This window comes from Brachyistius frenatus, unplaced genomic scaffold (genome assembly GCF_029030835.1).
Source record: "Brachyistius frenatus isolate BFR_SWC_R1_liver_20210118 unplaced genomic scaffold, ASM2903083v1 Contig_34, whole genome shotgun sequence".
NCBI classification, from domain to species: Eukaryota; Metazoa; Chordata; class Actinopteri; family Embiotocidae; genus Brachyistius; species Brachyistius frenatus.
This window is the reverse complement of record NW_027210633.1, coordinates 3,675,854-3,697,272: the sequence shown is the minus strand read 5'-3', so window position 1 is coordinate 3,697,272 and position 21,419 is coordinate 3,675,854. Positions and strand designations below refer to the sequence as shown.

General features: G+C 42.6%; 1 protein-coding gene across 2 annotated transcripts in view; it reads right to left on the bottom strand.

The window, feature by feature from the left end:
- The window catches only part of atp2a3 (ATPase sarcoplasmic/endoplasmic reticulum Ca2+ transporting 3), a 42,622-nt gene that overhangs the window by 4,523 nt on the left and 16,680 nt on the right, over positions 1-21,419 (bottom strand). For both annotated transcript variants that reach the window (XM_069700731.1, XM_069700730.1), the window contains exons 4-14: positions 20,762-20,866; positions 19,494-19,632; positions 14,839-14,919; positions 14,533-14,618; positions 13,739-14,203; positions 6,185-6,273; positions 5,093-5,195; positions 4,082-4,213; positions 1,734-1,850; positions 1,412-1,630; positions 488-823 (exon numbers count right to left, since the gene is read on the bottom strand). In XM_069700731.1, coding sequence (XP_069556832.1) covers positions 488-823; positions 1,412-1,630; positions 1,734-1,850; positions 4,082-4,213; positions 5,093-5,195; positions 6,185-6,273; positions 13,739-14,203; positions 14,533-14,618; positions 14,839-14,919; positions 19,494-19,632; positions 20,762-20,866 — 1,872 coding nt within the window. The remainder of the gene's footprint in view (positions 1-487; positions 824-1,411; positions 1,631-1,733; positions 1,851-4,081; positions 4,214-5,092; positions 5,196-6,184; positions 6,274-13,738; positions 14,204-14,532; positions 14,619-14,838; positions 14,920-19,493; positions 19,633-20,761; positions 20,867-21,419) is intronic.

The following is a 21,419-nucleotide window of genomic DNA, read 5'->3' as shown; positions in this document are numbered from 1 at the left end:
CAGGACCTGAAAGCGGCTTCAGACCGCTGTGAACGGTAGAGTGAGTCTGACAGGAAAATGGTGATATTGTTGTCTCCCTCCCCTCTCTCCCTCCCTCCCAACCTCCCTCCCCTCCTCTCTCTCCCTCCCTCCCTCTTCTGAGAAGCGTGTCAGATGGGAAGCAACAGAGCAGACCGGAGATGACAGCTTTTGATAGCAGTGTCTGAGAGAGCAGCTTCACAGAGATCTGAAACATGTCACGCCTCACTGCTCTTCTTCTCATGCATCCTCGACAAGTCATTCACATAACAAACAGCTCAAGGAAGGAGAAAATGCATATTTTTTTTCCTCACAACTTCCATGAATAAATAAGAAAGTGTACAAAGTGTGGATCTTTAGGAGGCAGAGAAAAGAAGTAAAGATGAAGTAGGTGGGCCTCTGTGTAGGGCTGGAGGAAGAAGTAGAGATGCCTACTGGTAACGGTCATTGGAGCTGCGAGTTTCCTCACCATGGCAGTAATCTCGTCGAATGACTGCAGGTACCCGACGATCTTGGACTTGTGAGCCGGCTCCACACGGGCGAAGCATCGAGCCCGTTTGACGGCTTCTCTCTGTGCCTCCTGCGGGAGGTCGTCAAACTCGCGGCCGGTGTAGGCCTTTCCCGTCACGTCCTCCTCCTCCCCGAAGATGCCGATTCGCCTGCAGATGGCCACAGCTGTGCCCTTGTTGTCTCCCGTGATCATGATAACGCGGATACCCGCCTCGTTGCACAGTTTCACTGAACCAATCACCTCCTTCCTGGGAGGGTCCAGCATGCCCACACAGCCGACGAAGGTGAGCCCCAGCTGAAAGGAGAACAGACAGAGAGAGGGATTCAGTTTCTCAGGACTGTATCTGAAATCACAATCTCTTTCTTCAATTCCACTGAAATGGATTTAACCACTTTCTCTTTGTGTTGCTGCAGAAAACATCTAAAGGATTTCTTTCTACTCAAAAAAGGGATTGTTCCAGGAAGGAAGAACAAAGTGTAAGAGCTATGTTCTTTAGTGGGGAAAGGTTTAAAAACTAGTGTTGTTCAAACTAAAGAGAGACGGCAGCAAAGTTGGACAAATCTTTTAACTTTAAGGCACATTCATTTAGCATCTTCACATTGGTTTATTGTGTCTTTAAGAATTGATTTTAAAGTTGTATTACTAGTTAATAAAGTTCTGGATGGTTGAACATCTCAATATTTAGTCAACAGTCTCTTCCTCTTTTCTCCGAGCTACTGCTTTAGATCATTGAACCTCGAGATGTACCAACAGCATATTTCACAAAATGTCAAACTTAACTTTTCAATGCTGAAAATGTAAAGAAGACTGAAATATGAGCCTGTTTGAACTACAGGGGTTTATCAACTAAACATCAGGTGTTACCACAGTCCTCTGCTGTACCTCATACTCTACAAACTTGCTGGCGTTCTCTAGGTCCATGTCTTCTTTACGTGGCGGGGTGTCATGAGTGGCCAGCGCCAGGCAGCGCAGTGTGTCCCTGCCTGTCCCCCAGTCCCTGATCTTGGACAACAGCTGGTCCCGCAGGGCCGGGGTCAAAGACACCTTCCCTGTTCCGAGCCGCAGGTACTGACACCGCTCGATCACACTCTCTGGAGCTCCCTGAGGGGACACGTTGTAATGGACAACACAGAAGAATATCAGTGAAATTGAGGTACAAATGGAAGAGATGAAAATGTGAAATGCGTGTATTATTCAGCCATGCCTTGATGAACATCTTGCTCTGGGAGCCCAGCTTGACAGGAGTGCAGTAGACGGACATGGACTTGCGGTCGCGAGAGAACTCCAGGGTGAACTCCTTCTTCATCAGCTGCCTGATCACCTGATGGATGAAAAAAGAGGGAGACCGGAGTGGACATGAGAGAGATGAGGGTGACAGAGAGACAGAGATGGAGCTAAGTAGCCACATTCAGGTGCATCTATCAGGCTGGCAGCTGGTGGGTAACTGAGAGGTTTGGCTGAGCTCCTGACAGCTGAAGGATGATGCTTCAGACTCAACTTTTAAACACCCTGTCTGCATGTCTGGCTGCTGCCTCCGATGTTGGTGTACAGCAGCATTATGATGATACTGAACCTGGCTGAGGATCATTAGCAATACTTAAAGGGAAAACAATAGCAAAATGATAACGAGAAGGTCGACCAAACTACTGCAGGCAAAAAAACATCCCTATTTCTCATCTACTATATTTAATGTAAAGTCCTGCTCTACCAGTAGGTGTCCCTCTAGTTCAGAGTCTGTGCTGGTCCCAGTGCCACTAAAAGGCTGAAAGGTTAACACTGATAATAGCCTCAGTCCGGCCAGATGTCTGTGGTGTACACAGACATCTGTGTTAGGGGACTTCAAACATCTGATGGATGTTCTGAAATCTGTCAGTGTGACAAACTTCTTCTCTCTATCAAACACAGAGAGCAATGGGAGTTTGTCTTGGCATGCTGGGGAGATTATTCTCCTTTTTTCTTCTGTTTTCTGGCTCTGAACGACCAACAGAGACTTGAAAAGTTAACATCACCTCATCTAGAGTTTGCTATAGAAGCATGTTATTGTTTCTTCATGTCCTATATTTGTTCGCCAAGTAGGTTCACTGAACCAATTTAGAGGTTTCAAATTAAAACAAAAACATTCAGTGAGAGATTTTCTTCATCTGACTTCTGTCACTGACTCTTCTCATTTCATACTTCAAGGCATTTGTGACTCCCAGGCCTCCAGAAAGTGAAAGCAACAGGAGTTTTAATGACTTTTATTGACATTGAAGTGGAAAAGCTCAGAGTGGATGACAGGCCTGTCGGCACGGAAACACCAACATCAGCTTAGCGATCCGTTGGTCACAGGCCTCACTCAACACTTTCCTCATCAGCTAACAAGAACTTGAATTTGCTGTAGGTTGCTTTGTGTAAAACTGAACTGAACTTAAAGTACTGCAGCAGGAAAGCTTGATAAGTGTTAGACTATTCTTGTGAGTGACATTTTCAACTCCTAACCACACAGTTCACATCCTGAAGTAAAACGTGTGCCGAACAATAACCTTATGCTTTATCTAATAGAGTCTAAACCCTGACCTGTTGACTCACTCTTAGTCACCCAGGGTAAAACAATACTTTAATGTGAAATATGATCTAACACAAATATGTACATGCCGGGCACATGAGGCCGTTATGTCCTCCCCACAGACAGTACACAGTCTGGTATAATGAGCAGAGTAACTACAGTCTCATTGGCATATTCCTGCTGATCAGTGCAGCAGCAAACAGTGTGCAAACAGGGGAGTAATACACAGACCTGGTTTAACTACCTCTGATTGAACATTAAATGAGTACTCCACAGATTTGACAATGCAGATCTGTAACACTGTCAGACTCACAATTGGCAGTTTAAAACAAGATACTGTTGTACTGCCTTACGTCGCACCATCTCCAGAGGAACAGTTGTGTTACTAGGACACAAGTTAAAAGTTGCATCTGTTTTACCTCAGTAATACACACATTTATGCAGTAAGGCCCACTAGAAGCTAATATTTCTATATCAACACATTTGTGATTGCATGCTTCATGTCTGGTATAAATTCTGACTTCTTTGATTTGAATTTCTGTGAAATCTGTGTTCCTTCTTTAATATGCAAATTCATGCAGAAATGTACTCCAGAGGCTAATTAGATAATTTTCTCCATATGGGTGCTGTAAGTAGCCTGCAGAGTTTGTAGTGAGGTATCCTGTGTGTTTACAGAGTCACACAGAGAAGAGTCACAATGACGCTGGACTGCAGATGAGGCCATTGGATCAGCTCTTCAGATGTGTTGTGTTAGTAGCAGCTAATCCTCAACCAGCTAGCCTCAAGCAGATGAGGAGCAAGTTACCGAGAGTCTGGAGGCTCATTTTTTTTCAAACGCCATGCCAAAATATTTGTTTTATTCTAAATGTCATGTGTGACTTGAGGCAGTTGAACTGAAGATCACAAAGTCAGCGTCACCAGACTTTACACAGAAATATATGCAGAGGCGTTTTAATACTCATTAAGATCACATCGCCGGATCACATGCATTTTCACATGTAACTCACCGAGTTGCAGGCCCCGGCACGTTCCACCTTTGTGAGTCCAGACAGGTCGGTCTTGAAGACGTTCATCTTCTCCACCAAGGTGGTGAGAGCTGTTTCTGTAGCCTCACCCACCTTCTCGTAAACCCCTTTGGTCTGCAGGAGAACAGAAATTAATCAAAACATGTTGCTCAACTCTTTAGTGAATTCAAAAAGTATTTAAAAGAATTTGAGGAGTGTTTCAGGTACTGCATGCTCCTGTTTGTCAGAACCATTCAATTCCAAATAAGTGAAATCCAGGTGCAAACAGCCACCTTGTACATGTCTCCATTATGTTATGTGAGCAGCCGAGACAATATGTCTCATGGATAAACATGCTGCATGTAAATCTGCAGGTCATTCACCTCCACCAGCACCATGAACTTTAAGTCATACATGCAAAGTGTTATAAAACGTGTGTCCTTCCCAGCTGAGATGAAGCAGTAATGGCACACTACACATCATTTGTTTATGTGACCGGCCATAGAAAGCAATAAAACACCTCGCTCCCCTCCAGCACTCGGCTCCTCTTTCCAGTTCTGTCTCTGCCGCTCTCTCCTGCGTCACCACACTCTCATCTCACACTCAGCCACTTTATTCAGAAATGCACCAAATTGGTGGCAAAACGACAATTTACGAGAGCAGAAACAGTTAATTTAGGGAGGATACATGGGATTTAAGAGGTGCCATATCCTTGGCCTCCCTCCTCAGCATGGTTACCATGATACCATGGTTGATGACAAAGAGGTGAGAAAGACGCAATCCAAAGCAGATGAAAAAGATCAGACATCAGAGTAAAATTAGCTCAGCTGAAGAAGCGAAGGCTGCATGTGTGTGTATTCAAAAGCTATCTTTTGTGGAGTCACTGCAGTCTGATTATGCAAACGTAAACGCATGCTGGAATTTTCCAAGAAACCCAACCCACAATGCTGCGTGTCACAGATGGATCTATTTTGCATAGAAAGTAAAAAATATTTGTTTGTGTGTGATAATGACCTCATTGTAGTCCAGTGAGGAGTCATTGCACATCGAGCACACAGTGGCCAACTCCAAAAGCCCATCGTAGTCTCCACACTGGACGGGCCTTTGTCCTTTAAGTCTGGAAGGAAAAACAGAGACACACATACAAACACACACGAGTAAGTGTCACTCACAACAGCAAAACACAAAGGAAAAACTCTTCACAGTTCACTTCACCTTAGACACGGAAACCTCATGAATATTTACGAGTGGGGATGGCATTCAGTTGTTTAGCATTCCGAAGTTGACTGGAGGAACAGTGGTTGTACAGTAGTAAACAGTGTATTTGGATATGCGCGTGTGCGTGTGTGTGTGTGTGTGTGTGTGTGTGTGTGTGTGTGTGTGTGCGTGTGCGTGTGCTCCTGACAAGCAGTGCTGATTGCATGACAACCATGGATCCCTTTCCCAGTAGAGACTGCAACGGTTGCTAGCGAAGCTCCCACACAATAACCCACACTCGGCTGTTATGAAATCGACAAGTTCATATAGAGTCAGAACACTGTGCTCACCAAACAGCAAAATAAACAACGCGCGCACACACACTGATCAGCCAAAGTCCCTTCTCCTATCTGGATTCCTCCACAGATACATATTTTTTTTAATATAAAAAAATGATTCTCACAAAATTCAAAATCTGTTTGTTCAAGTTCACTGCACTTCAACAACCGCATCCCATAAGGTGAGTAATAGGAATACAGAACAGATGAGGCTTATGTTAACCATCATCGTTAATATAAGTAATATTTTCACAATACCATAATATGCATGTAATATTACAAGCTGTTACCCTGGTTATTGCAGAGATTTTATCAAGACATGAAGCTATTTTTGATAATAATACTACTACTAATTAAATCAGATTTTAAATTTTTTTTAATCGCAAACCAAATCAAAGTTTGCTTGACTACATCCATTAATATAAATCTTCTATAAAATAAATAAATAAATTGAGCCAGGAACAGGAAAGTAAGAAAAATACCACCGACAAACACGTCTCATATCAGGAGTTATTAATGTGGGCAGAAGTCATGTGTTTTCCTAATCAGGAGATAAATCGGTGACACTCACATTTGTCCCTCAGGGGCATACGTAGAGCCGGTAATGGAGAACTCATGCAGGGTGCAGCTTGAATCTTCCACCTTGTCCGCAACGAACATCTGGAGAGGAGAAATGGGAAAAACAAACAGAGGCGGAAGAGTTATCTTATTAGTCTGAACTGTGGTCGTTCCTTGTGTGCTCCAGCTGCCCACTGCTGCTAGGTTAGGACAGGTCAAATGCAGAAATCTGGATGAATTATTCTGTCTGTGGAGCTGTTAAAAAAATAGCCTGTTATTCAGGTCAATGAGAAGCCTGAAGAGGAGCCACTGATGGTAGCTTAGTGCATGTGTGCATGTGTGCGTGCGTGAACTCAGATGTAGGTTTGAGTCTGGAGAAGGTAATCCTGCTTACTAGCTACAGAAAATATTTTATTTATTTATTTACGCTCAACAACTGTAACAACAGCAACCAAGAAGGTTTACCATGAGAATACAGGACATCTGAGGTTTATGGATGCAACAGAATCATCTGGGATTAACTATTTCCCTGGTTAGCACAGAAGTTATCACATTATTACATAAAGCCTATAGAAAAACTGCCTCCAGTGAATTCATTATGACTAAAGCATGGCATGTTATGTAAATTGAGTTTATATGTACATATAGTCAATGTCTGCATTATAGGGTACCAAATCTAAGGCGATCTAATGCAACTGTTCTGTCATTAAGTATACTTTCTAATCTACTGAATCATCAGGATCACAATGGTGATGTTTTGTTTTTTATTTGTTTGAGGTGCTCCTTCAGTTCTATGTTTCAGCGCTTACAGTCATACTTGATGGTTGTGTTTGAATGCTGTATTATATTCAGAACTGTTTCTAATATTCTGCCCCCCGGTGTATCTAGATACCAAAAACGTATTAGATCAAATAATCTCCATGTATTCCAGTACAACACCACCTTCATTAACTACGACCTCAGATCATAAACCAAGAGGCAGCCCACAGTGTCATCAACCATTAGTTTGTAAACTGATGTTTTGAAGCCTTGAGTTTGGTGTTTTACCCGTCACCATCTTGTTTTTCCGGAGCCAGAAGTGACCATATTTAGACAAGATGGGAGGAGTGAGGAGGGGTGACTGAAAACTAGAGGATATAGGGCCACCTATACTGGAAACCTGAGTGAACCCCAGGTCTGTCAATCAAACCAGACACGCTCTCAAACTGATATCGAATTAATGATAGAAATATTTTAAGATGGAAAATGAGAACAATGATTAGAAGGAGTGAATTTATCTAATAAAATCATAATGACTGAAGTTTGCTTTTAAAAAGGAGTCTATTAAAAGTCAGGGTTTTTTTTTTTAGCCAGGCCCCAGTGCAATTTTCAGATCTGGAGGCTACATCCTTTTTTATTTATTTTTTTTTTTAAATTTTTTTTTTAATTTTATACACTTTATTAATCCCCGAGGGGAAATTTCTTCGCTACAGCAGGGGGGCTCTCAGGGGGGAGATGCTGCAGCAGGCTGCCACTAGTGCGGCGCCAGGTAACCTGACCTGAGGTGCATGTTTTTGGATTTAGAGTATATGTTTAAAACTGTGTAATAGTAGACTTTACGGCAGAGCTTTTGCACTGACTAGAAGAAACCCAATGAAGTAACCGCTGATAGCATACAGTATTTCTAACATAGCTGGTCAAATATTATAGTCGTGAAATGCACATAAAGTCATACCCAGGAAAATGTACCTATTGTGTAATGGTGCACGTATAAAACCGCGGCATGTTGATGTAAATACTTCACTCAATAAACAATATTCTGTAGCTCCAGGGAAGTGAACATATGCATGACCTGTGTGATGCAGGAAAAACAGCTGTTGTTTATGTGAGCTATACTTTAAAGCGATATAAATCAAGACAAGGTGTGGACTGGACAACGGTCACTGCAGACAACTAACGTAAAACATAAAGTGTAAAAGTATCACGAGTAGAGAAGAAACAATGTCAATGAAGTGACATCAGCTACTCGGCAATCTAAATTTACAGCCACCATAAACTACAGATCATGAGTAAGCAAAGATATGAAGCACAGGATCAAATAATGGCTGTAAGAATAATAAGAATAAGAATAATGGGAGAAATCTTCACTGTGGAAAAAAGGGTCGCTGAACAACTCAAAGAAAAACTGGAACAAGTCAAAAACCAACAACCAGCCTTTGCAGAAGACAGAAAACTGTTCCCCCTTTCCCAGAACACGCAAGCAACATGGGAGCAGCAGTGCTCACGTCAGGATGTAAGGCTTCATCGGTCAGTCGCGCTGCCAAACACGCTCCAGTCAACTGCTGGAAAACAAAGACTAAGCCAGTGAAAGGAGGAGGAAGAGCTGAACTCCCCGAGCTGTCCAAGGATTTGCTTTGTTGGCTGCTTTGTTGGCACATCTTGTTCCTGAAATTCCCCCAGGAAGTGTGGTTCACGATGCACTGGTAATACCAATACATCGATAAAAGACGGAGGGAGTGCAGCGGCTGGCGTTTTATATCAACCATCCTCCATCGTCCATCGCCCCTCCTCATCTGAAGGACACGCATACATTTGGAACGAGCTAACAGACTGCCCTTGACCTCCAATCCTTTATTCATATTCAGTTCTTTTTAAGAATGGGATATTCAAGTTCAACACTACACACACAGACACACACAGACACACACACACACACACACACACACACACACACACACACACACACACACACACACGACCTAGTTTAACTCTGAGACTCCATTAAATCCAGCTGATTAAAGGATTAATGAAGCAGCAATTTGGTTAAACTTTCCTTCCTTCTCAACTTGTGTGTGTGTGTGTGTGTGTGTGTGTGTGTGTGTGTGTGTGTGTGTGTGTGTGTGTGTGTGTGTGTGTGTGTGTGTGTGTGTGTGTGTGTGTGTGTGTGTGTGTGTGTGTGTGTGTGTGTGTGTGTGTGTGTGTCACTGACTTAACAGCACCCATCAATTTAAAAGGAACACAAGATCAATGACAGACTTCAGATAAGAGGCAGTTGATGTTCCTCTACAACTAAAGTTTTCAGCATTTTAATGGAGTAATTATTCTCTGCAACAGGATTACTTCATTCAGTCGACTGCTGTCTCGTCTGGACAAGATGAAACGCAGTGAGAAATGACTGTAATACTAAATCATGATTACAGCCTCTAAGAGATTCGAGTTTTGGTGAGAACGTGCAAATTAACATTAACAGCGCTGACAATGTCCCTCTTTTATTCTTATAAACAGTGGATGATTGAGAAGGAGATTATAAGTGACGGCTGTGTGACTTTCACTCACCTGTTCAACTGGAAGAACATCTGTGACTCAAAAATGAAAAAAAATGTGAGCGTAGAGTTGAACTAAAGAAATCATTAGTTACTTTTGCTTCATCAGAGACAAGTCTGTTATGTCAGGTTACATGGCTGGTGCTCTCATAGAAAGTCATTCAGTGTATTTACATTCAGTGATTAGTATCCATGTACAGTTTCTACCCTCTGTATGGGTTTTTTTCTTGTTAGTGCCAATCCAACACACAATTCAGATTTCCTCTCTGTATGCACAACAAATTCACCGAATAATATGCACTTGTGTTTATCTCAGTTTGATCAGCCTCAGTGTTTACTGTTTACTTCAAACAGTGTAAGAGCTGCCTCAGGTTACTAAACTGAAACTGGTAAGGGTCTGATTTCTGCATTTGTGCCTACTGTAATTTTACGACCCTGTGCAAAAAAAAAAAAGTTTTAAGACCTGAAACATTGCAGTTAAAATTATGCTAACAAGGTGTCTATTTTTAAATTTGCTTTTACGCTAACTTTCAGAGCGCAAAGAGCTCAATAGGGTTCCACACCTCACTTTCTATTCCAGGGGCCGGCTTATTCCACTGGTGTACTTTAGGTGGCTTATATTTTTAAGCAATCACAAAAAACAATGGAAAAAACTTGACCACAGTTGTTCATCAAAAATTAATCTACAAAACAGGTCATTTGCATCATGTTTTGACTCCTAATCAGCCAGATCATGTAGACGGAAGAAGAAGGAACCAAAGTGAGCTGCAGACAACAAGCTGCACACCTCCAACTATTATGCAAGGTGACTCCTTCTGCTGCTCCCTGCTGTTGTACAATAAAAACCTAGTCACTCTCCTGGCATGATGGTGGCAAACCAAGTGACTTTATAAAACAACACGAGTTAATTTGGCTGTTCTGTAAACCGTATTAAGGACAAAGCTGCTTAAGGAGATTTGCTGCCAACAGAATTCTTGGACCTGCACTATTTAACTAGCCTGGTAAACCCAAAGTCACTTTGTGAGAAGATAGTCTGGCAAAGCTCCATTGGGGATTGCTTCCAGTCGTTACATCCTAATGTGCGTAGTTAGCGTAGGCTAATTCGGAGACTAATGGAGCAGCTTTTAACCAATCAGCACTGACCACCAAATGAGGAACCCGATGTGAGTCGAGGACAAGGCCATGGCTGTAAAATAATATTGCAGATTTCTTTTTTACTTTAAGCATAATTCTTGCTTCTTCAATTTTTCAATATTTGCAGTTTATAATCTTTTTATCTGGCTCTACCAGCACCACCACTATTGTTGGAATGACAAAACAAACACTTGACTTCAACGTCATGACACTCAGCCACCCCCACTTGTCCCTCGATGGTCCGCCTTCCAGAGCGGCTGAGTGAACCTTCATGTCAACTGGAGTGTGGCTCATATAAACTGCCCACGAGTAAACACGGGTGTGGCCAAATCATCCAAGACTGACTAAAACTTCAAAAAGCCACTTAAAAAAAAATAGGTTATCTAATTAGATGGTAACCAAGTAAGTATTATCACGTCTTTACGCAATATCTGCTATATTATTAACAGGTAAAACCCGCAGCAGTAAAAGGGGACTAAGTACAGTACTGAAGTTTAAACAGGATCTTTTTTAGCATGTTATTCACTGACTTTTCCTTTAATTTTGGGATGTCCTGTCCTTTAAATAGCTTCGACCTTCTGTTCAATTCTTAATTTCTAAAAGGTCATCAGGCTTGTTGATCTCTGTCCCACTGTTCTGTGGTCAACAATGACAATGCAGGAACCCAATAACTTCCACAAAAGCTCAAAGCAGAGCCTAAAGAACAAAATTCAGTTGTTCTTTCATCTGGTAAATTTTTCCCTCTCTACGTGATCCTCTGTGGTCTCCTAGGAAACACGGCCCAGTGTGATCCATGTGAGTCAGGGTTAGTGGCAGAAGTTTGTATTTTTCTACTCACTTCCTTTGTGTGTGTGTGTGTGTGTGTGTGTGTGTGTGTGTGTGTGTGTGTGTGTGTGTGTGTGTGTGTGTGTGTGTGTGTGTGTGTGTGTGTGTGTGAGAGAGAGAGAGAGAGAGAGAGAGAGAGAAGGGAAAAGGGAAGCACGGTGTCTGGATACAGAGGGGAATCCCTGGAAATCCTGTCGATGTGGGGATACCCCCGAGGCCAGGAAGACACATGCCACTGTGTCAGGCCCACTGGCTGGAGACCCGCTCAGGAATAAGTACCGATGGATAAGCCTGTGCAAACATGTGAGCAAATGAACCGTGACGCACAAAAACCATAGGAGGGACTCACTCGTTAAATAACCATGAAAAACGACCATCTCCGGGAACACCGTGATGAAAAAACAACTGCAAAGTGGAACTCTGGTTTTGTCTTTGTGAAAATGTGAACGTGCTCTTATCTCCCACCAGGAAGCTGAGAGCAGCGAGCCAGAGAGTAAAGGTGGAAGCAGAAGGTCAGTGTTTACCAGCGTCAGCCCTTCTCATTCTTTCTCTGTCGGGGAGGGTTTCGGGGCTGCGGTGAGATCACTCCTCCTGCTAGAGGGAACTCCCTGCAGCTACGCATTAATCACACAGACACTCCACGTCATTGTGGGGAGCGGGGAGGGGGCGGGCAGTTATACAACAACAGCAGGGAGTGTGCCGCACAGGAAACGCTCAGTCCTCTGAATCTTACTCCATTTTGAAACAGAAAGGAATTAAGATCATAAAGAAATCAATATTAATTTTTTTTCCTGGCTGTCATATTCAAATATAACCAAACCACTTTATTTAGTCTGTAGCACGATCAGCTTCTGCACCATAGAGGGATTAGTTTGGGTTTAAATTACGTAACAGTTATGTTGCTGTGATATTTATAAAGCTGCATTTTAGGGTTCTTGTTTGAGAGAGTTATCAGTTATCACACTCAGTTTTTCTGTGCTTTTCTGGCTTTGAGCAATCAACAAAAACAAAATTCAACTCTAGAATACAGCACTTCATGGGTCTATTCGGTTCTGAGGCTTCAAATCATTCGGTAATGTCTACAGAATTGTTGTCTCAGGAAGTAAAAAACAATTATTATTTATATAAATTTGTCCTCAAAACATTTCTTTTCTATGACTTTATTTGCTATATGTTATTTGTCATCCTCCCTTGTTCTGATAGTCTGCTCATCGTATTGCTGTTTTTTTCCAATTGCAGCTGGTTTTAAACTGAAAATCTTTTTCTAAAATCTATGGTAAATTCTTGCACCTTCTGGATCAATACTTTAATTCATGAATAAATACAAATTATCCACATTGATAGTAATGACTCCTCTTTCAGTAAATAAACAAGCTGCCATGGCGTGAGAGGTGAGGTAGAGGATGTAAGGACAAGAGGTGTTAACTGAGATTAGGTGTGTGTGTGTGTGTGTGTGTGTGTGTGTGTGTGTGTGTGTGTGTGTGTGTGTGTGTGTGTGTGTGTGTGTGTGTGTGTGTGTGTGTGTGTGTGTGTGTGTGTGTGTGTGTGTGTGTGTGTGTGTGTGTGTGTGTGTGTGTGTGTGTGTGTGTGTGTGTGTGTAGAGCCCTAAACAGGAGCCAAGACAAACAGCAGTGCTGGCATTTACTTTGTGCTTAGAGTAAAGTCAGTTAGCAAGCAACGCGCGTGCACACACACACACACACACACACACACACACACACACACACACACACACACACACACACACACACACACACACACACACACACACACACACACACACACACACACACACACACACACACACACACACACAGAAAGGGTGAGGTTATGTGCTCCAGAACTAGTGAATAGTCATGGAGAAGATCTTCTGGTGTTTGTTGTCCAGTGTAATTATATATATACCATTTATACACCAAATCCTACAGAACCGTGCAGGACATGGATCATTGTACGGTGTTTAATCATGCGACGCGACATTTTGGAAACTTTCACTGTGCATGTGTGAGCTGATCTGGTGATATACTGTAGAGCTGTGGGTGCTGCTCTGAAACTCAAAGATGGCTGAACTGTGCAGACTGGCATTAATGATGAAGATCAAAGCCTTGTAGAATTCCCAGAAGCTTTTTAGAAGTGTCTATAATATGACGGGATGTGGAGATCTAATACACCAGTTTCTGCTCCTCATCGGTTTAGCTGTGTTAAAGGAATACAATAACAGATAGGTCTCTAAGCTAAACTGTACTATCAGCAGTCAAATATTAATTTGAACAAAAGCCTTTTTTCGATTCCTGGTTGCCACTTACTCTGCAGACGGACATCTGGTTGGTGGTGAGGGTTCCTGTCTTGTCAGAGCAGATGACAGAGGTACAGCCCAGGGTCTCCACTGAGGGCAGGCTGCGGACGATGGCGTTCTTCTTGGCCATGCGACGTGTGCCGAGGGCCAGGCAGGTGGTGATGACGGCGGGCAGCCCCTCAGGGATGGCGGCCACAGCCAGGGCCACTGCAATTTTAAAATAATATATGGCCCCTCGAACCCAGGAGCCGCCGTGGACGGGGTCTCCGAAGTGACCGATGTTGATGACCCACACGGCCACGCAGATCAGGGAGATGACCTTGGACAGCTGCTGGCCGAACTCGTCCATCTTCTTCTGCAGCGGCGTCTTTTCCTGCTCTGTGGATGCCATCTGATTACGGATTTTACCAATCTCCGTGGCGACGCCTGTGGCAACTACAATACCTATGGCGCGGCCTGCAGCGATGTTTGTGCCCTGAGGAAACAAAGACAGAGGTGTAGCAGTATGGGGAGGTGTAGCAGAAATAAATCTGTCCAATTGGAAATCAAAGAAAGTTGATTTTTATTAAAACTCTTTCTCACCAAATCAGTTATTTAATCAAATCATTTAGTCACCAATAAAAAGGAGCAAAGAGTTAAATGTACACACAGCTTGTGTGATATGATCTTTCTTAGAACTGCAGTAACTACATCCAAGTACACAATCAAATGTCAGGGTTGTATAGCTTTGTCTTTGATGATATCCGTTCCCGATATGAAGGGAGAAGATTAGCTCGACTCAGGGAGCTGCAGAGGTGTGCTTACAGAAAACAGCATGTTCTTTTTGTCCTGGTTGACAGCTCTGGGGTCAGGAACAGGGTCAGTGTGTTTGATGATAGAGACAGACTCCCCTAAAGGAAACACGGCAAGACAACAGTACAGAATTAGATCTGGGAGTGCAACAGGTGGTGATTATTAGAACCAAACACAGTTACAGTCACAGCCTGAAGGAGAGGAGAGTATCGCAGACAATATTACAAAAATATACAATTAAGTTCATACAATAAAGTTACAAGGGAGCACGTCACACAGTTCTGTGAAAGCAGGGCTGTTTGGAGAAAGGAGGAATACCTGTGAGGATGGACTGGTCCACCCGCAGGGTGGTGGACTTTATCGAAGTCACTCTGATGTCAGCAGGCACTTTGTCACCAACTATCAAAAAAGAATAAAGAAAAAAAAAGAGAAAAAAAACAGAACATTTTACTAAATGATTACTAAAAATAAACATCAAAAAAAATGTAAAGAAGGCAAATCTGTTGAAGTTTGAGTGAAGTCTGGAGCAATGCTGGCAGCTCCGTGAGGCCGTGATGGTCTGAGCTAACTGTTAACATTAGTATTGTATACCACCATCCTATCACAACGACAATGCTAACATGCTGATGTGCAACAGGTATGATGTTTACCATGTCCACTATCTGGGTTCAGTGTGTTAGCCCGCTAACATTTGCCAATTATTAAGCACAAAGTAACGCAGTAGTATTTTTATAATCATAGTATTTTTAAGATATCTGTAGCAAAGTTTATAGTAATCTATCCAATAGTTCAAAAATATTTCACTCCAAGGAAAAGTGAGGGAATCTTCAAAATCGTTATTGTGCAGGGAAATAGAGGTCAACTAATTGTGTAAATCAAGTGAAAATCAGAAGATTACTTATGATTACAAAAGTGTCACCTTCTGGGTGCCATGGATTTCTCAATAGTACATAACAATATACATACAGTGAAGAGACCATGTGTACTTGCTCTCTGAAGATTTTCCTTGAGTTTAAACCTTCAGGAAAGTCTCTTTGTGTCTGCGATTGCTGCTGCAGGTGACCACTCAGTTACACCCTACTGGATGTCTATGTTCAAACAATAAATCCTTGAGCAAAGAAACAGCGGCAGGTGCAGTCCAGTCTCAGGCTGCAGCCGCAGGTAAACAACAGTTCGATACAACCTTGATAGACTCACGTTGCTGTTTTAAAATGATCGATTCCACCCCCCCTCCCCTTTGTTCTCTCTTCCCTCTCTGCTCTGCACCTCACCCCTTCCTCACACACGTCAGACATAAACTACAGACGAACCCTGCAGTAAACGTATCAGATGCATTTCATCATCTCCACCAGTGTAATTGTCGGCTTATTAAGCCTGAATATTAAAGTCGTATTTCATAGCCAGAGCATTTTAAGCATCGAATACCCCAAAACTAAATGGTTATTACTTCCTCTTTATCAGAGACTTACAATGTACTTTTCATGCAAATATTTTCACAATAGCAGGAGGGAGGGGGCTTGTGAAAAATGGATTGTTTGATGCAGCACAATGATCTCAGAGCAGAGGAGTGGGAAATTGCTCTGAACACTCCAGACAGATGTAACACTCTTGAGTAGTTTCTTTCCTGCCTGACAGACCTTTCATTACTTGGTGTAATAAGTGTCTCATTAATGCCAGCTCAGAGTCCTCAGCCGTCACTGCTCTTCAACGTTAATCGCAACAAAAACAAGAACTCGGCAGTAAATCTCTCATGATTTTTCAGCTTGAAACCGATTTGACATCTTGTAGAATTTCTGCTTTTCATCGTTCACAAACTAGAAGACACTCAATAGGCAGTTCCTCTTCTGTTCGGGCACACTTAACTGTAAAAACTTTTCAAAGTAGTCAGACGCTGATTAGTTTCTGAACGTTCCTCAGTCTGATCTCACTGCATTTCTCTCTGACCTCCATCATCGCCTCTTGACATTTGCTCAGACTTCTGAGACTCGAGGGGAATTTGTCAAAAAAAAAAAAAAAAAACTACGGACAGAGCGAGAGAGAGATGTGTGGAGCTTTTACAGCCTCCACTTTCATTTCCGTCCATTTCTCTGTCTGGTTGTGAGAGAACAGGAGTGGGAGAGGCGGAGGGGGAGAATGAGAGTTGTGTTTGTGTGGGAGATGGCTGGGGGCTACAGGTTCACCGTAGCAGGACTGGCCGAAAGGCTTTTTAAACGCCTACCCACAGATTCCTGCTCCCCTTTCTGCCATGGCCTCCCACAGACACTCTCCATGTGCTCGAAGACACATTTAATACCAATACAGTCACGTTGTCTTCAGATATGCAGACTTTTAAATATTATAAAGATAAGAATTTGTCCGGCTGTTCTCGTTAGCACTTGAAATCATCATCATACCTCAGATTTCACTAATAACTTGGAATGTAACACATGCACATCTGATCACAACAAATGGAGCCAGCTTGTTTATGCAGGCTAAGCTCTCCTTCCATTTGGTAAAACTGGTTCCAAACTAAATCTGACTGTCTTGCATAATATTCTGGAGTGACTTGTTACTGGGAAAGGCTTGTTGCAGGTTTCTTCTCTTCAGGTTCTGTGTAATCCCTCCAGGAGTTCCTGACAACCTGACCGCATCAGTCAACCCATTTAAAAAAAATAATAATTAAAAGAACAGGAAAGTTCCAGTGGAGGCGCAAATCACAACTGTGTTGTAACTGTGGCTGGCATCGCTGGCAGCGTGCGAGAAGGCAGGCAGGCAGCTCCGGTGGAAACTTGAGTAAATATATTTAATGTTCTTCTCCTTCCCCAAAGGCACTTGTGGTCAACAGTGTCCTTTTCCAATACCTCCATGCAGTTTGTTTTACCCCCTGGCACTAAGTTCCCGTGGAACAACCGCAGGCTCATGTGAAGTACAGGAAAGCCCGGGAAAATCAATGGAAGAGAGGAAATGAAAGATTTGTTTTCTTTGTCACCGTATCCCTGCATGGTTCAGTCCGAGGGGTGTGCTTGAAGATCCCTGATATTTAGTAAGTGAGGAGAGTGCGGTGCAGCACCTACCTCAGCTGTTTACCCCTGTTTAAAACTGCTTAGCAACAACATGACCAAAGCGCTTGATATATGACTTTGTATATTTTACAAAAATGCAGCAGGGTGCACAACATCACTGTGAACTTTGATAATGAATGCACTCTACTTGAGACTAGCTGGGTTTGAAACTTTAATTTGTGTTTTATCTTCAACAGAGACTTAATCATCATAATCATAATTATCTTAATAATCAATAAACTGCCTTTTCTCTGTCAACCATAGACCTCACGAGTTTCAGGCCAATAAGGTACTATTCTACAAATGAAAAGTGGATAAACTGTGCTAAGGTGACATCACTCCCCACAATGTCTAACCTATAGATCAAAATCTAAGTTGTTTTAAATAGATTTCCTTTTATTTTACTGGTTTGTTTTTTAGGGACGGGCTTCATTGATTAAAAGTAGTAGCCAGTATTGTTGCACAGCCCCCTCCTCTTTATCCCACAACAGGACATCTATCCTGGATCCATCCAGCAGCTGCTGACAGTCAGATATAATATCAACCCCCTTCTCCAAACAGCAGATGGCTCGTTTGAAGCCACATCTCTCTCCGCTCCGTGCTGTCATCACAGGTGTCGTTATAACCTCGGTCGCTCGTGAACTTCAGCGCCACGGAGATGAGCCGAACGGAGCTGGGAGTGTTGTCATGGTGACGCCGTTGGTGTTGACAGTGGCTGTGATGGTAGTGGCGGTAGGTGGGGGCCGAGTAGAGTCATTTTGGTGCTCACTACCTGTGTGGGCTTGTCTGCGTCTGGCTGTGACCGCACGCATGTGTGATCGAGGATGTCGGCTATAACAACCCCAAATTGCGAGAACACAAAACATGTGTACTAAGCTTAAAGTAAACTAGTCTCTCTTTAAATAACGAGAGAAATTATTCAGAGAATTTGATTTCATTCTATACCTGCGGGGAATGCCATGAGAGCCCTCGTTTATTTGGATGGATGATTTCATTTTCATTTTTCAAACCTTTTGCTGAAAGCCAAGGCTACGCTACAGCATGTACAATCCTTCTCTTTGCCTCTCTGTGTTGTGATTATGAATGAACGCTGTGATCACACACACACACACACACACACACACACACACACACACACACACACACACACACACACACACACACACACACACACACACCTCCCCGCCGAGCCCTCCCTCCTTTCCCACACATCCCTCTGAGCCACATGAGGCGAATCACCAGCCGTGCAAAGCCAAGGGTTACACTCCAAAAACCGGTCATGTTGACGGCGAAGTGATCTCCTCGGTGCCGCCTGTGCACATTTAACTCTGGCATACACAGATGTTCTGAAGCCAGAGTGACAACAAGACTATTTTTAGCCGAGGCTGCCCACACATGGGCGAGTTTACAGCAGGGGAATTGTCTGTATGTGCATGTAACATGGAGGGAGTGTGAGTGAGGAGCTGACAAACATCCAGAAGCGTCCAGGTGGTGAGACTGAGAGCATGGAAAGCAAAGGGAAGGGGGGAAAGCTGTGGAAAACTTAAACTGGGCCTTAAATACAAGGAGTGACCACAGCCACTTGCAGAGAACCTCACACACACACACACACACACACACACACACACACACACACACACACACACACACACACACACACACACACACACACACACACACACACACACACACGGATAGCAGCCCTGGCACCTGCACATCCAGGGAAAAGACTCTTATGTAATCCAGTCTGAGATATTCCAATAGTGTTTCCAGACTCATGAATGGGTGGCAAAGGCTTGTGTGAGTGTGTGTTTCTGAGCCTTTCTGTGCCAATGGGAGCATACAGGCAACAGGGTGACAGCAGTGAGAGTCCTCTGGAGGTAGACAAAGCATAAATCAGCCTCAGTGAGTGACAGTAAGAGTTTGACTAACCTGCCACCTCCACTATGTCCCCAGGGACGATGTCTCTGGCTTTGATCCTCTGGACAGCCTTGCGGTTCATGCGGTACACCTTCCCCATCTCCGGTTCATACTCCTTCAGAGCCTCGATGGCATTCTCTGCATTGCGCTCCTGTGCAGAGAGAGATATGAGGAGGAGAAAGTCATGTCAAGGACAGTTTGAACATTTGCTATTAGATTGATGCTCTACAATAAATGTAAGCACGAACAAGTCAATAAGCACATAGTATCATAAAAAAAAAGGCAACACAAACACACTAAGAGAATGAAAATGAAATTCTCTGTGAATTTTCAGGACTCCAGTGTGTGTTGACGTGTTGCTTTGAGGAGTGACTTGTTACATTGTTTCCTAACAGCAAAGTGAGTATGAGCTGCATGAGGGCATTTTGCATGAGCTCCATCGTTTGTTTATGTTTTGACTCGACACACACACGCTCGGCTGTTCCACTATTGACCTGTCTTCTCCCACTACAATGTGTTATTTGGACATACAGATGTTAACACATGTTAACATGGTGTCACTGTGATTAAAGTTCATGGATAGTTCTTAAATATGTCTTATATATTTGGGCACCCTTCTTAAGATACTTTGAGAATCTTGGACCAATTCAAAACTTTGTTTTTGTTTGTGCTCAAATATAGTGAGGTAAGTTTGTGTGTACGTGTTTGTATCTGTATGTATATATATAAATACATGTATTTATGTGTACGTGTGTGCGTATATGTGTGGGTCATATATGCATTTAAAATGAGCAGAGTTCATTCATATAATTGCCATTTATTTATATTTTCATTTATGTATCGATGCATTTACCTTAATAGGCAGCGAAATTTTAAACCCTTCTTCTATTATTAACTTTCTCCGTTCACCTTTAAATTGAAGACCTTTTTGCCTCTCTGTGTTCCTTATTACAAAATACAGTCTAATTCAGGAATTGCAGAAATCTCAGCAAAGGAAATACAACTGTAGGTTGAGGTGTCGTTCAGTTAGTGAGTTTAAAAATATGTTTGAATTTTTCTTTTGTACACTGTTCTGCGATGAGATTTGTTTCTGATTATCTTTCAACTCAAAGTTCATAGATAAAAAGGTCCATGAATCCACGTTTCCAGGGAGACGGGATGTTTTTAACTTCCCTATCTCCTTAACAATTCTGAGCCTTTGTAGAAATGTGAACACTCAATGGAAAGAACCAACATGTGTTTGTACACTTCACACAGAGAGCATCAAGAGTGTATCTCACCTGCCAGACCCCAATAACAGCGTTTGCAATGAGGATAAGAAGAATAACAATAGGCTCTACGAAGGCGGTGGTTGTCTCTTCTCCTTCTTCAAACAGAGCCAACACCTGCAATAGACGAACATACAGAACACATTAGAAAACACAGTATTGTACCTCCACTCCTGAAGTCCCGAGGAAGCTCACAAACATGTTCAGAGGGAGTTTTCTTTGAAACATTGGGAGGAAAAAGTGTCTGGTTTTCTTTCCCAAGATTTTCCTGCAACAACACTCAAACTAAAAAAATAATTTGGACAAAGCAGCTGCAGCTGAGTTCCAGTGAGTGTGTACCCTTCAGAAGTAAATGTATTTTATGTCAGATGTACCACCGCAGTCCTATCCGACGAACTCAAGTACGCCAGCACTGACAGTTTGTATTCATACCACGACTTGGAGCCGCAGGAAAATGGACATTATATTTATCAATAACTTGAAATTTATTCAACTGTTTATCCATTAATTTGAGCTTATTATTTCAACCATCTGTCCACTAAGTGACGTATTATTAGCAAACCATTTCAACTGCTTATGCATAACTTTGAGCTATCTGTTTCCACCGTGTATCATTACTTTTATGTCATTATTTCAACCATTTATCCATCAGCATATTTAATAAATTAAT